The sequence below is a fragment of the Gigantopelta aegis genome, chromosome 6, assembly GCF_016097555.1.
Source record: "Gigantopelta aegis isolate Gae_Host chromosome 6, Gae_host_genome, whole genome shotgun sequence".
In the NCBI taxonomy this organism is placed as follows: Eukaryota; Metazoa; Mollusca; class Gastropoda; order Neomphalida; family Peltospiridae; genus Gigantopelta; species Gigantopelta aegis.
In genome coordinates this window covers 61,256,232-61,270,820 of record NC_054704.1, presented here as the reverse complement: position 1 = coordinate 61,270,820, position 14,589 = coordinate 61,256,232, and the positions used below count along the sequence as shown (strand labels likewise).

The window sequence follows — 14,589 nt, the reverse complement described above, 5'->3', positions numbered from 1 at the left end:
AAGTTCAAAAGGCAATGGAGCAATTACGAAATTGCAACAAGATTAGAGACTGAGTCACCTAAATACCGTACTTCTGTCTTCTTGGCATGCGTAGGTGAAGAAGCCTTCGACATATTTGATGGGTTTTCTTTTGGACAAGATGAAGATGCAAATGACATTGACGATGTGCTAAGAAAATTTAAGCAGTTTTGCATAGGCGAAGCCAATGAAATATACAAAATATTTCTCTTCAACAAAAGGAACCAAGAAGAGGGCGAGACAATCGATGCACATGTAACTTCACTGCGGAAACTCGTCAAAACATGCAATTTTAATACATATGAGGACCATATGCTCAGAAACAGGATAGTACTTGGAGTGAGAGATGACACAGTTCATCAGAAATTCTTGGAGGATAGAAAGTTGACATTGTCATCGTGCATAGAAGTGTGCTGAGCACATGAGTCATCACACATACAAGCAAAAGCAATTACGAGCAGTGCACCAGGGGTCATAGACAGAGTGAACAGGAGAAATAGCCCGGGAACCAAACATACTGTGCAACAAAAGAAATGCAAGAAATGTGGAAGGCCACATAAACCACATGATATTTGTCCAGCCAAAGATGCCGAATGCCGTAAGTGTTCTAAAAAGGGACATTATGCTGCAATGTGTTACAGCAAGGTTGGCAAGCCGGGTGGACAGAAAACTAGGTCTCACCGAGATGTTAGTGGTGTGACTGAAGATTCAAGAGAAAATGCATTTCTAGGTGCAGTTTCCAAGATGGGGGTCGCATCTTGGTATGTTAATGTTTTCATGGAGAACCAAAGTGTGCGTTTCAAGATGGACACAGGTGCAGATGTAACTGTCATCCCAGAGGGCTGTGTACCAGAGATAAAAACTCCACTTCAGAAGTCTATGAAAGAACTGTTTGGCCCTGGCCAAAACTCACTGAATGTGTTGGGCAAGTTCAGCACTAGGATGAAAGAAAGAAGTGTTTTATTTAACGACGCACTCAACACATTTTATTTACGGTTATATGGCGTCAGACATATGGTTAAGGACCACACAGATTTTTTTAGAGAAAACCCGCTGTTGCCACATAGGCTACTCTTTTATGACAGGCAGCAAGGGATCTTTTATTTGCGCTTCCCACAGGCAGGATAGCACAAACCATGGCCTTTGTTGAACCAGTTATGGATCACTGGTCGGTGCAAGTGGTTTACACCTACCCATTGAGCCTTGCGAAGCACTCACTCAGGGTTTGGAGTCGGTATCTGGATTAAAAATCCCATGCCTCGACTGGGATCCGAACCCAGTACCTACCAGCCTGTAGACTGATGGCCTAACCACTACACCACTGAGGCCGGTACCACTAGGATGAAGTATAAAAATGCTGTTACAACTCAAGAGGTCTATGTTGTGAAGAATCTGCAAGAGCCACTGTTAGGCAGGCCAGCGATTGAAGCATTACAACTGATAAAACGTATCGAGTCAGTTCAGAGTACATCCAACAGTTACAGAGAGGTATATCCTAAGCTCTTCTCGGGTCTGGGTAAAACAAAGGAAACCTACAAGATTAGACTGCAAGAGAATTCTGTACCATATGTCGTCTCTGCTCCAAGACGGGTACCACTGCCGCTGCAGATGAAGGTAAAAAAAGAACTGAACCACCTGGAGGAGCTAGATGTGATTCGTCCAGTGACCACACCAACAGACTGGTGCACACCATTAGTAGTGGTGCCTAAAGAGAAGAAAGACACAATCTGCTTATGTGTAGATCTGACAAAGTTGAACGAGAGTGTCAAGCGAGAAAACTATCCTCTTCCTTCCACGGACCAGCTGTTAGCACAGCTTGCAGGAGCGACAGTGTTTACTAAGTTGGACTGTAATAGTGGTTTCCACCAAGTGCCATTAGATGAAGGTTCACAAGAGCTGACAACGTTTATTACTCCATTCGGGCGCTTTTGTTATAAAAGGCTGCCCTTTGGAATTTCTTCAGGTCCTGAGGTGTTTCATTGCATCATGTCACAGTTGTTGTCTATCATCCCAGGAGTGATTTGTGACATTGATGATGTCCTGGTGTCAGGGCACAGCCAGCAGGAACACGATCAGAGGCTGAAGGAGGTTTTGCAGAGACTGGAAGATGCAGGACTGACCTTAAATGAAAAATGTGTTTTTAATCAGAGCCATATTAAGTTCTTGGGACATATTATCTCTAAGGAAGGTGTGCAGATGGATCCAGCAAAAGTAGAAGTGATCCAGAAGTTACCTTGTCCCCAAAATGTGCCAGAATTGCGCCGTGTTCTGGGCGTGATTAATTTTGTGCAGAAGTTTGCTCCAGACCTCGCTGACCAGACCAGACCTCTCCGGGAGTTGCTAAAGAAAAACTTGGGAAGAAGCACAGGAACAGGCGTTTGTTCGTCTGAAAGAACAGTTAAGTTCACCACCTGTTCTAGCTCATTATAGTCCAGACCGACCTACCAAGGTGTCTGCAGATGCATCGTCCTATGGACTGGGAGCAGTCCTGCTTCAAGAGAAAGATGGAAGGTGGTGTCCTGTCTTCTATGCTTCCAGATCTATGACCTCGACAGAGCAACGTTAGGCACAAGTGGAGAAGGAAGCACTAGCATCCACTTGGGCTTGTGAGAAATTTTCAGATTTCCTCATGGGCCTCCCATCATTCAACATAGAGACTGACCATCGACCATTGTTAACACTTCTCAAGACTAAGGGTTTGGATGAGCTATCACCGTGAATATAAAGATTTCGCATGCGCCTTATGCGGTACAGCTATGAGGTGATCTATACAGCAGGTAAGAACCTGACGACTGCAGTCCAAACTTCATCCAGATGTTTGTCCATTCTTCATGGTGAGAGATGACTTAACAGTCCAAGAAGGACTATTATTTTATCGCACTAGACTTGTCATCCCAGTGGAACTGAGGAAGGACATTTTGACCCGAATTCATGATGGCCATCAAGGCATTGTAAAGTGCAGAGCTCTGGCCAAGTGTTCTGTGTGGTGGTCAGGACTATCTCAACAGATCCAGTCCATGATAGAAAACTGTGCAATCTGCGAGAAAGAGAGAAAAGCTAGACTTGAGCCATTGAAGTCGAGCAGTGTTCCGGATTTCCCATGGCAGAAAGTGGGAATGGACTTGTTTGACTGGCGTGGTAAGCAGTATCTACTCGTAGTAGATTATTTCTTTCGTAACATTGAGTTGGCTTATCTACCAGCCTCGAAATCTTCAGAGACTGTTATTGTTCATTGCAAGAGTATCTTTGCACGACATGGGATTCCTGAAGTTGTTCAATCAGATAATGGACCAAAATTTGCATCCCAGAAATTCAGCAGATTTGCTACAGAATATGGATTCACCCATGAAACCAGCAGTCCTCATTATCCGCAAGCTAATGGAGAAGCTGAAAGGGCTGTGCAGACGGTCAAGAATTTTCTGTTGAAAGCTGAAGACCCATATCTGGTGCTACTTAACTACAGAGCGACTCCTCTCCAGTGTGGTTTCAGTCCAGTAGAAATGTCCATGGGCCGTTGCCTGAGGACGAGAGTTCCAGTCGTCCCTGCCTTGCTTACTCCTGACTGGCCTAAACTGGCTGACATGAAGTTGGCAAATGCAAACCAGAAGGAAGTGCAGAAAAAGAACTTTGACAGGTAGCATAGAGCTACTACACTTCCGACTCTGTCACCTGGAGATCAGGTTTGGATCAAAGAACCGACTGAGATGAAGGGGGGAGTTGTGAAGCCTATTGGTCCGAGATCTTATGCAGTCAGGACATCGACTGGGCTACGCAGAAGGAATAGGAGGCACCTAAATCGATGAAGTTCAAGTCTGCCTCCTCATCAACTGATCAACCCTGCAGTGTCATCGATCTTGCCAAACCCTGTAGAGGACAATATTTCTATGGATATCGATCCTGTACCAGTGATGTCTGAGGAGACCATGACAGAGTCCGCTTCAGCGTCGTCGTCGTCTTCTGATGTTAACAAACACCCATCCAAAGGGGACTATAACCAGAAGTGGTTGTGTAGTTAAAGTACCACACAAACTGGACCTTTAAATGTGGGAAGTTTCGTTTTAAGTTGAACTGCATAGTAGTTAGCCAATTTCTTATCTGAACACTGCAAGTAGGACTGTTATTTGGAACACGAAAGAACAGTTAAGTCGGGAAGTGTAAAATTAAGTTTAATCTTAAAGAAAGGGGGATGTAAGGTTAGAGAGCATCTAACATAGTTTAGGGATTTAATACAGAAGTACATATGGGAAGTTACCCCAGGCATGGAATGGTAGTCTTGGATATTAAACCTTGCAGCATACTCAAAGTGTCACGTTCTTATTGTCTATCATTACAAGGACTTAGTCTTAGAACCCGTACGCCCAGGTCAACCTAACACGATAGTGTTCACCTAACTGCTATTGTAACACAGCTGATTCTGTCAGTAATGTTTTTTCTTCTATTAACTAGTAATGCATAGTAGGATTGAACATTTCATACACACAGATATACAGTGAAATATATGTTATACAAAGTATTTGATGCAGGTAAAGAAATGATGTTTTTTTTATCTTGCAAATATACGGCTGGTAATCTAACCATGTATAACATACTTTCATGCAATCTAAGCTTAATATTTCACTCTTCATCTGTGTATATTGTGATGCAAATACAGAGCCCTCTGGAACAGCCTTCTCTATTTTAAAATATATAAAGAACAATCCCCTAAATTTAAAAAAATAACTACAAATCAATGTAATAAGAACTGATTTTGTATACATTAGATTTGTATAGTTCATGCAGTAATATTTGTTAATTTATTAATTTTGTTTATTTTTATACCTGTGGTATAGAAATTTAGTTTTTGTGTATTAACAGGTTGAGGATCTAGAGTTGACACCAATAACGGATCCAGCAGAAATACCTGTTGTCGTTCATGGGACCTACAGACAAGCATGGGAATCAATCAAGAACGAGGTATGTTGGTGGTTCTCCACTTGAAATCCATTTGTGGGTTCTATTGAATTTTGAATGTCCCAAAGGATTAAGTCAAAAATGGAAAGATTGCACAATTTTCTTGAGGTAATTTTGGCGCATACATTGTAATTTGGAATGGTACAGTTTATTGTGATTATAAAAGAGAATAACAGCTTTTGGATTGGTTGATAGCAAACTGTCTGGGTCATCTGTGTCATCCACACTGTTTGTAAGTCTTCACAATATTATCCTTTGAATGTGAATAAATAGTTGTGAGAAATAATTTTAAAGGTCTACATTTATCAAAAACGTAATTCACTATTGTTTGGCATCAACATATACCTTTTATAATATATATGAAGTATCAATAAAATATATATATATTTTTTTACCCCTTTTAAATATATTCGCAATAAAAAGTCACATTTTGTCCATTGCTTGCCAAAAAGCCTCTGAACTCCGAGAGTTCAGTCATGTGACCCCGTGACGCGACAACAGGCATAACATTAAAGGCGATTCGCAGCCTTTCAGACATTTTACATGGAAGTGGAACACGTGCATTTTTAAAACACGAAAATGAATTGAATTGTATGTTTGGAATATTATTTTGAAGATATCTTTCAAATGTGAAACATGGTGAACCATTGTTCGTTGTATGGATGTACAAAAGCTGCAGTTAAAGGCAAAAGAAGTTTGCATATTTTTCCGAAAGACAAACCGACATTGTTTGCACGGAAGCAGTTCTTAAACCGAACATGTGCGTATTGGAAAGGACTGTTAAGATGGGATTCGATTTGCAATGACCACTTCACACCTGGGGATTACAACAATTATCTAAGATGGTCGATGGGAATGGCACCAAAATGTTTGTTAAAGAACTTGTCTGTTCCATGCCTGTATCCCCCTTGTTCAACATGATGCATTTATATATGTTAAAAAAATAAATGTAGGAAATATATTTTTTAGAAAAAAAAATCACATTTTTAATGTTCGGGCTGTACATAACGATATCCCGAACATCACCTGAAGACAAAAACAGATAGGCCTACCGAATGTTAATGCGATTTTTTCCAAAAAATATTTTTCCTACATTTATTGTTTTAACATATACAGTCAGACCTCATTACAACGACCGTCTTTACTGCGACATTTACACCATCCGACCACCAATTGTCTGGAACAAACATACATCAGTGTTATTCTGTCTGAAAGCACCTCTTTACGACATTACATAATCACAGATACCTTAGCATATTAGCAGTACACACACAACCACTTAGATTCCTTGATCTTGTAGTGAGCCGACTGTGTCACATGCTGTCCGAGCTACCGATGTCTGCGAAATCTGTAGACATGTATTGCTTTTGCAAATAAGCCTTAGTTAACCAATTAAAAGATTAACTTTGAACAATAAAATCTTCTATTTTCATATTTTGTAAATGAAACAGGTATGAATTGTAGATGTCTGTAACCAAGTAATGATTAGACTGACGATGAATGTGCCTTGTTTAATATATTTAATTATGGTTTTTTAAAAACATATTTAATGTATGTATTTGTTGTTTTTAATAATAATTGCAATACATTAATTATTTAAATGCTATCCAGTCATCAGTAATTAGTATTAGTAAAAAATATTTTTCCTACATTTATTTTTTTAACATATATAAATGCATCGTGTTGAGGTGTATCTTTGTGCCAAATATGAACAATGTACACCTCGGCATTAACATTCGGGGTTTGTTTTTGTCACCGGGCGACGTCGGGGCTCCGGGCTGCAAATAGGCTGACCGCATTTGGCTCGACGGATCATCTTCGGTGTACTATGGTTCAAACTGATAGGGAAGTACCCCTAACAGATTTTCTCCTTCTTCCTCACCAGTCGAGGTAGCATTAGAATAAATAGATAAATGTGACAAGTCCGAAATGTCCAAACTAACGTCCGATAAGAATGAGCTATTTTCCAAAGCCATGCTAACCTACTAATGAATGAGTGGAATTCACCTGATATGACATCACAGGTCAGATGCAGGTCAAATCGACTGGGTCAGTGGTTTTTTCCCCTGAGTGTTTTACAAAAAGTCCTTTATTAATAATTGAGGTGGGTTTTTTGTTTTTTATGTTTAATAATGTAATCTTTATGTATTTCTTATGTATACTGTGTATTAATAATGTGCCATGATTGTGGACCTTTAATGTCCTTTTTGAGGGTAATTTATAAAAGTCACTGTAATACAAATCAGTGGCTAGGCTTGTTTAGATCAAACGGAGCAGCATTGTGCTAATCTGGTAATCATACTCTTAGGGAACTGGAGGAGAGGCTAGATGGCTTGAAGCGTGCCAGCTTCATTGTCATGACAATTAGCAATCAAACTTTTTAAAGGAAAGAGTGTTGAGGGCCTTGCACCTAATTAGGTATTAAGGACGTGTTTCACCTATTAGAGGTGTGAGTACTAGTGTTCTGTTAAGTTTCATTTAATTTCATCTTATTTTCGTGCGTATATCCAATTAAGGTTCAAGCACACTGTCCTGGGCACACCCCTCAGCTATCTGGGCTATTTGTCCAGGACATTGGGTTAATTGTTAGTTGTTAGTGAGAGAGAAGAGGGTGTAGTGGTCTTACACTTACCCACTAAATCGTTAAAACTCGCTCTGGGTGCGAGCTGGTACCAGGCTGTGAACCCAGTACCTACCATGCAGCCTTATGTCTGATGGTTTAGCCACGACACCACCGAGGCCGGTTAAGTTTCAGAACTTGTTGCAACCAACAGGTGACAGACATCTGGCCAATTAAAGTGTAGCGGGAATTGGTTTAACATGCTCCCATGGTGGCACGGCACTTACTTGCATGCACACAGATGTAGCACCCCGCTACTCCTCATACCTCTGGGGAAACCTCTGTATGATACAACATTTCTATAAGAAAATATTCAGTGAATACCCATTGTGTTACTTATTCTCTGACTGTCTCCCAGTATAGTTAGTATAATGTTGTAATTATGACAGAAGACCGAATAGCATTTCAATAATTAGGGAAGGACGTAGCCCAGTGGTAAAGCGCTTGCTCGATGTGCGGTCGGCCTGGGATCGATGCCCGTCAGTGGGCCCATTGGGCTATTTCTTGTTCCAGCCAGTGCACCACGACTGGTATATCAAAGGCCGTGGTATGTACTACCCTGTCTGTGGGATGGTGCACATAAAAGATCCCTTGCTGCTAATCAAAAAGAGTAGACCATGAAGTGGCGACAGCAGATTTCCTCTCTCAATCTGTGTGGTCCTTAACCATATGTCTGACGCCATATAACCGTAAATAAAATTTGTTGAGTACGTCGTTAAATAAAACATTTCTTTCTTTAAATAATTAATACATTACAAGCATAGTGTGTAGTAATCTCTGTGAAAGTTATTGAGCAAATTTTACGTTCTAGTGTTTTTGTTACAAAAAAAATTGTACTGTACTCGATGTTGTTGACCTGTGGTTACCTCCTAATAACTGAATTAAAATTCTTGATTTATTTTGATGCCTGTACAATGATTAAAAACAACAAATACATGACAGGCGTGTGCTACAACAGCTTGTTAAAAATGTTATTAAAACCCTAAAACCCCATTAGGTTAATCTGCTTAATCAGTAGACTTACATGTATACTTCAATGGTTGCAGCATCTTTACTCGGTCACTTCACACTAATGGCTCAAGACTCAAGGCTGCCACGTGACTGTGTATGTACTTCTCTTTGGTTGTTGACTGGCATGGATTGGGCCCCTAACCTTTTAAGGCAAACATATAATGTCAGAAATCGGATGTACGTTTGTTCCTAAATTTCAGAGTTGAAAGTTGTGAATTCTGAGGTGTAATGAATGGAATAACAGTAATATTCATATACATGTAGTTATCTTCAAAAGTTGGTCAGATATGTAGAAGTGTAGCACGATGGTCATTGTAAACTCGGACATTTGTCATACTATTCCCACAAGATCAAGATCAAGGCTGCCACGTAGACTATTGTATGTACTTCAAGTTCTTTGGTTGTTGTACTGACCTTTACTCACGCTAATCAGTTGTGGCGTCGTGAGGAGGCCATCACTCTACAGGCTGGTAGGTACTAGAACTTCGGATCCCAGTTAGGGGCATGGGATTTTCGAATCCAGATACCGACTCCAAGACCCTGAGATGAGTGGCTCCGCTATCTCTTGTGTCTGATATTTTGTGGAGTAGTATGTAAACCACTTTTGCACCGACCAGTAAGACACACCATGTTATAACTAAAGGTTTTACAAAGGGGTTCATGTATGTTGTTGCATATCCTGCCTGTGGGGAGCTGCAAATAAAAAGATCCCTTATCTGCCATATATGTAAGAGTAGCCCATATTAATGGCGAAAGACGATGGTTTCCTCTCAAAATAAAATTGTGTGGTCCTTAACCATGTTTCTCTATTATCGGGATTTCTGCCAGAAATAGACACCTGAGTAAACAAAATGTGTTGAGTGCAGTTTTGTGTAATACTTCAACTTTGGCTAAACATATTCTTTCTTGGTTAAATTGACTGGTCATGGATTGTAGCATCCCATTTACTACATTTGTTTATGGCGTATATAAATTTGATAATACATGTACGAATATGTGCGTTTTGACAGAGGTAATCATTTCACATAAATCTGATGATGTACGTTTTGTTCCATTACAAAAATATTGCTTAGGATCAGAGTTGAAAGTTGTGAATTCTACAATGTGCCAATGCAAACTCTGGAATCAAAATTATAATGATATAACTTGTATAGTCACCATATGGTCAATAGCATGTAATATAGGTTACAAACAATTGTTGGTGACCAATAAAATGAAAAATGGTGACGTCATACTTATGGTCATTGTGTTTGAGGTCTGTACTTCCAATGTTTGAAAATAACTCTGATCAGTGCAGTTTACCCACATTTGATCAAACTTTTACATGGAAGAACTTAGAAGTTTGTTTTGTTAACAACACCATCATTGATTTATTAATCATCGGCTATTTTTAAAGTTGGTATGACATCCTTTACTCACGCTAATCAGTTGCCTGGATTTTTCCATAGTAGGAGTGATCTTTTATATGCACCATCCCACAGTCATTTGCAATTGCAGGTGTTGATAACCAGTCGTGGTGCTTACTTTTACGAGGGTTGCCCAAAAGATTTGATCGATCCTAGACCATACACCAGGCATGTGCTTTACCACTGGGCTACAACCTGCCTCTATACTAACAGAAGTGGATTAAACGTGACACTGAAAGTAAAAGTCACATATAAACCACATCGTAATATAAACTGTCCCTTCTGATTTGAGTGGATAGTATTCTGCAAAATACGGTAATTAATATCACCATGACGACACATAATCATGTAGGGAATCGTATGCCACACTGCCAGTTGCATTTTGGGAATTAATCGGGTTTGAAAATGTACCATTACTAGTATTAGATTTTAAACATTTAATAATTAAGCAGTATACATTGTATGATAATAAAGTACAAGAGAAAAAACTGGCAGTGTCTAGCTAGGATAGCCATTAAAACATTGTTTGCTTTATCCAGCAGACACAAAAATCACTCTTAACTAATTTTTTTCAGCAATAATTACTTCACATTTTTCTATAATGGTGGGTCAAGTTAAAGTATAGCCCATTTACATCAAAAGGGAACCGATGAATTGGAATATAACTATATACTAAATAATGCTAAACTCGTATAAGTAAAACATATCATTAACTTTTAAAAGTATACCAACTCGTAACATTTTTTATAACAAAAAATTCTGTGTAAATAAAAAAGTGTCTTAACAAATTGCCATCAAATTATAAAGATTAAATCCCGTTTTAAAAACCTGGGTGGAGACAAAATGCTTCAAGCTGTATTGTTATCGAAAATGCAAGACACAGAGACTAAAGGTAGAACTACACATTCTTTATCTTGGCTGGTCCATCAGTTGGTTTCACACATGTATCATAAAAGAAGATTTAACTAACGCAATTTAATTGTAATTTGTAAACAAACTTTTTTATTTATGCTGATTTTTTTGTTTAATGTTATTTGAGTTGGTATCAATTTAATACCTAATAATATGTTTTTATATGAATTTAAATTCTAATCATTGTAGAGTTTTAGTCCTAGCCCTGCCGTATACACTTCCATAGTCATAGACTTCGACATTGATTTGAGTATGGGATACCCTCGATTCAACAATGTACTTTGTGGAATTCCGTCAGTGCCGAAAAAGAAATTCATATAACGTTGAATAGAAACGTAGTAGATAGATGATTTTGGTGTCTATTATTGGGTTTTCAGGTATACCCGACACAGTGGTAGTGTCAAAAAACATCAAAGATGGCCATCACCTATAGTCTTTCAAACATGAAATTGTGTATAACTTTTGAAAAAAATCTAGTAGAAAGATGATTTTGGTATCTGTTGTGGCCAGACATAGTTTGGATATGGTATGAATATGATTTTAAGCAATAAGAGTGGCAAGATATGATACTAAGAATAAGAATAACACTAATTATTTATTGAAAGATCAAGTACATTACAAGAGAAAGACAAACATATTGGTAGCTATGTGCCAATTAGCTAAACTTAATTTCTTATGGTAGTATTATAGTCATGTCCCATTCTCCACATTAGATGAACAGACAACATTTACTGTGGTGACCTATCTACGCCACCCAAGATGTCACTGACCTATCAGACCGACTACTTATTTTGACATGCTGATTTTTTGTTCCTTTTGACAAAGTATCACACAGTTATTTTACTTCCTTTTTGCATGGACAGTGCTTTGTGTCACACTTTGCCAAGCATTTACAGATGACAAGCTTCCTTGGTGTGGTGGATTTAGACATTTTCCAGACAACAGAATGTCATTATCAATCACCTAGCCATAGTCGTTGGATCTGGAGTTGAGTTGAGGTTATCGAGAAGGCACAGGGCCTTGCGCTCAACAAACAAGCTCTCTGACAGACGCGTGTTTTGTGCCAATTTTACAGAGAACATCACCAGTGAGGACATGTGCCTTCATGATGACCCTGCACAATCCCTCTCCCATGTTATCTGTGAGAACATGCAGTGGTAAATGACGTCTGTGCTCACCCACCATTCTTGAAGACCACTCTCTTGTAGATGAGGCATAAAGCGAAGTAAATGCACTATTATGTCTGTGTCATGGATATCATGAGCAGGCAATGAATCACATGCACAGTGAAAAACTAAGTGAACATCAGCTTTTTCCACATGACATGTTAATGCTTCAATAGATTCCAAGATTTCGGCAGATGGTGACTGCATGCAGCAACTGGGCTTGTACAACTTCCTCATCTGTAAAACATCTGCTGAGAATGACAGTCAGCTTGACCAGCTCAGGAGTTTATGCCAGTTTGCAGGCAAGTTGGTGCAACTTGTTGGTCGACCATGTCCAGAACTTGTCAAGCTGTTGTGGTATGGGGACATCAGCAGTGATCTCAGTGAGGTCAACAGAACCCACTCCACCAGCACAACGGAGTCTTTCCCCAGCTTTAATAGATGACTCCAGGTAGCTGTCAAATACTACTTGGAGGCTGGTCCTGGTGCAGATTGAAATGGCCACAGATAGGACACAGCTAATTGTGCAATCGAATGTTCCAAAGGATGTTATTTTTGGAAAGGACATATTTTTAGAAATGAAGTCTAAGATAATGGATAAGTCTTCTCTAGGAATATGCATGCCATCATCCATTAAGTACTTCAGATCAGCAATCATTACGTTCTTGTCAAGTTATGAAGGGGAGATTACCTTCAAATATTGTAGAAATCGGAATATCATGGACATAGATGGATTCAAGTGTCATGCCAAACTCTCATGATTTGAATCTATGAAAGAGCATTGTCACGCTAAACTGACGCTATCATTTTGGGTGACACAGTTACAGGAGCTGTAGTCATTGCAGAGGCCCATTTCCAGCAGGTTTTGTTTTCGATATGGTAGTGGATATATATATGTTTTGTCTTCTGTAAGAACTGTTCTTTCCCGAATTCTTTGAAAACTCGATCACCATTCTGTTTACTTGAAGCAGCCACACTGCCACTTCCTCCTCTTCCAACTGCTTGGTGATGGGGTTGTAGAGCTTGATGCCTGGAGCCTTGATTGGGTAAGAATTGCCCCTATCTTTCACAAAGTCCAGACGTCTGGTGCAGTTTTCGTTCAGCTGTTTACCTTTGCAACCAGTGAGTTCATGATGAATCCTTGCTTATTCAGTATGATTCATTGATACACCATTCATCAACTCTTTATCATGTACTGTTACAAGTTGGACTTTCATGGTGATTTACCCATTTTTGACAGAGTTACAGCTCTTGAACTTAGAAGATACAGAAATTAGTTTTCCATACTTTTTTTTGTTTGTTTTTTGCATTACCACACGATATTGAACTGAAATTTTGTGTATAGCTTTATCATGTTCTGTTGTAGATCAAGTTTAACTTTCATGGTAATTTACCTGTTTTTCACTGAGTTATGGCCCTTGAACTTAAGAAATATGAAAAGTTATCCCCACCCCCCAATCAAACCTTTTTTCTTTTTTTTACTGTATTGCTTTTGCAACACTCAGAATGCTTGTTAAATCCAGCAAAAACATTTGATATTTTATGTTGCCAAGATGGCAAAGAAATGATTTTTTTTTTATGACACTTGTCTATATAAATACATGGAATACATTTTATTTTTCAGGTATGAGAAGGTCTTGCGAAGTGGTGATCTATATTAATGCAGAAAAAGCCATCAAAGGTTTTCAATTTTAATAATATACATTGTACAAATAGAAAATGTACACTCAAATCAATCTTGCATCCAAACTGGGGTATAAATAACTACTTTTCCATGCTGATCCATTATCACTGAACATGTTGTAGTACACTGAATATCACTGAATACCCAAAGACCAGATAAATGTGTCGTTAAAAAGTTGCAGTCAGGAATTAAAGCAGGAACCAAGTATATCCGAATCACTCATCTGACTGATAAATGCATATTGAGATTCACTCATAGCCAAGTATATCTGAATCACTCATCTGACTGATAAATGCATATTGAGATTTACTCATAGCCAAGTATATCCGAATCACTCATCTGACTGATAAATGCATATTGAGATTTACTCATAGCCAAGTATATCCGAACCACTCATCTGACTGATAAATGCATATTGAGATTCACTCATTGCCAAGATATCCGAATCACTCATCTGACTGATAAATGCATATTGAGATTTACTCATAGCCAAGTATATCCGAATCACTCATCTGACTGATAAATGCATATTGAGATTTACTCATAGCCAAGTATATCCGAACCACTCATCTGACTGATAAATGCATATTGAGATTTACTCATAGCCAAGTATATCCGAATCACTCATCTGACTGATAAATGCATATTGAGATTTACTCATAGCCTAGTATATCCGAATCACTCATCTGACTGATAAATGCATATTGAGATTTACTCATAGCCAAGTATATCCGAATCACTCATCTGACTGATAAGTGCATATTGAGATTTACTCATGTATGTCAGAATTGCCTAAATAAAATGCCTTGAAAAAAGTAACAT

The 14,589-nt window shown here is 38.8% G+C and overlaps 1 protein-coding gene across 1 annotated transcript; it reads left to right on the top strand.

The window, feature by feature from the left end:
- The first annotated feature begins 648 nt into the window (after window positions 1-648).
- Window positions 649-3,656, top strand: LOC121374657 (uncharacterized protein K02A2.6-like). Its single transcript, XM_041501765.1, has 3 exons — window positions 649-943; window positions 1,391-2,398; window positions 2,833-3,656. The coding sequence occupies exons 1-3, from the start codon at window positions 649-651 to the stop codon at window positions 3,654-3,656; spliced, it is 2,127 nt and encodes a 708-aa protein (XP_041357699.1).
- The last annotated feature ends 10,933 nt before the right edge of the window (window positions 3,657-14,589 follow it).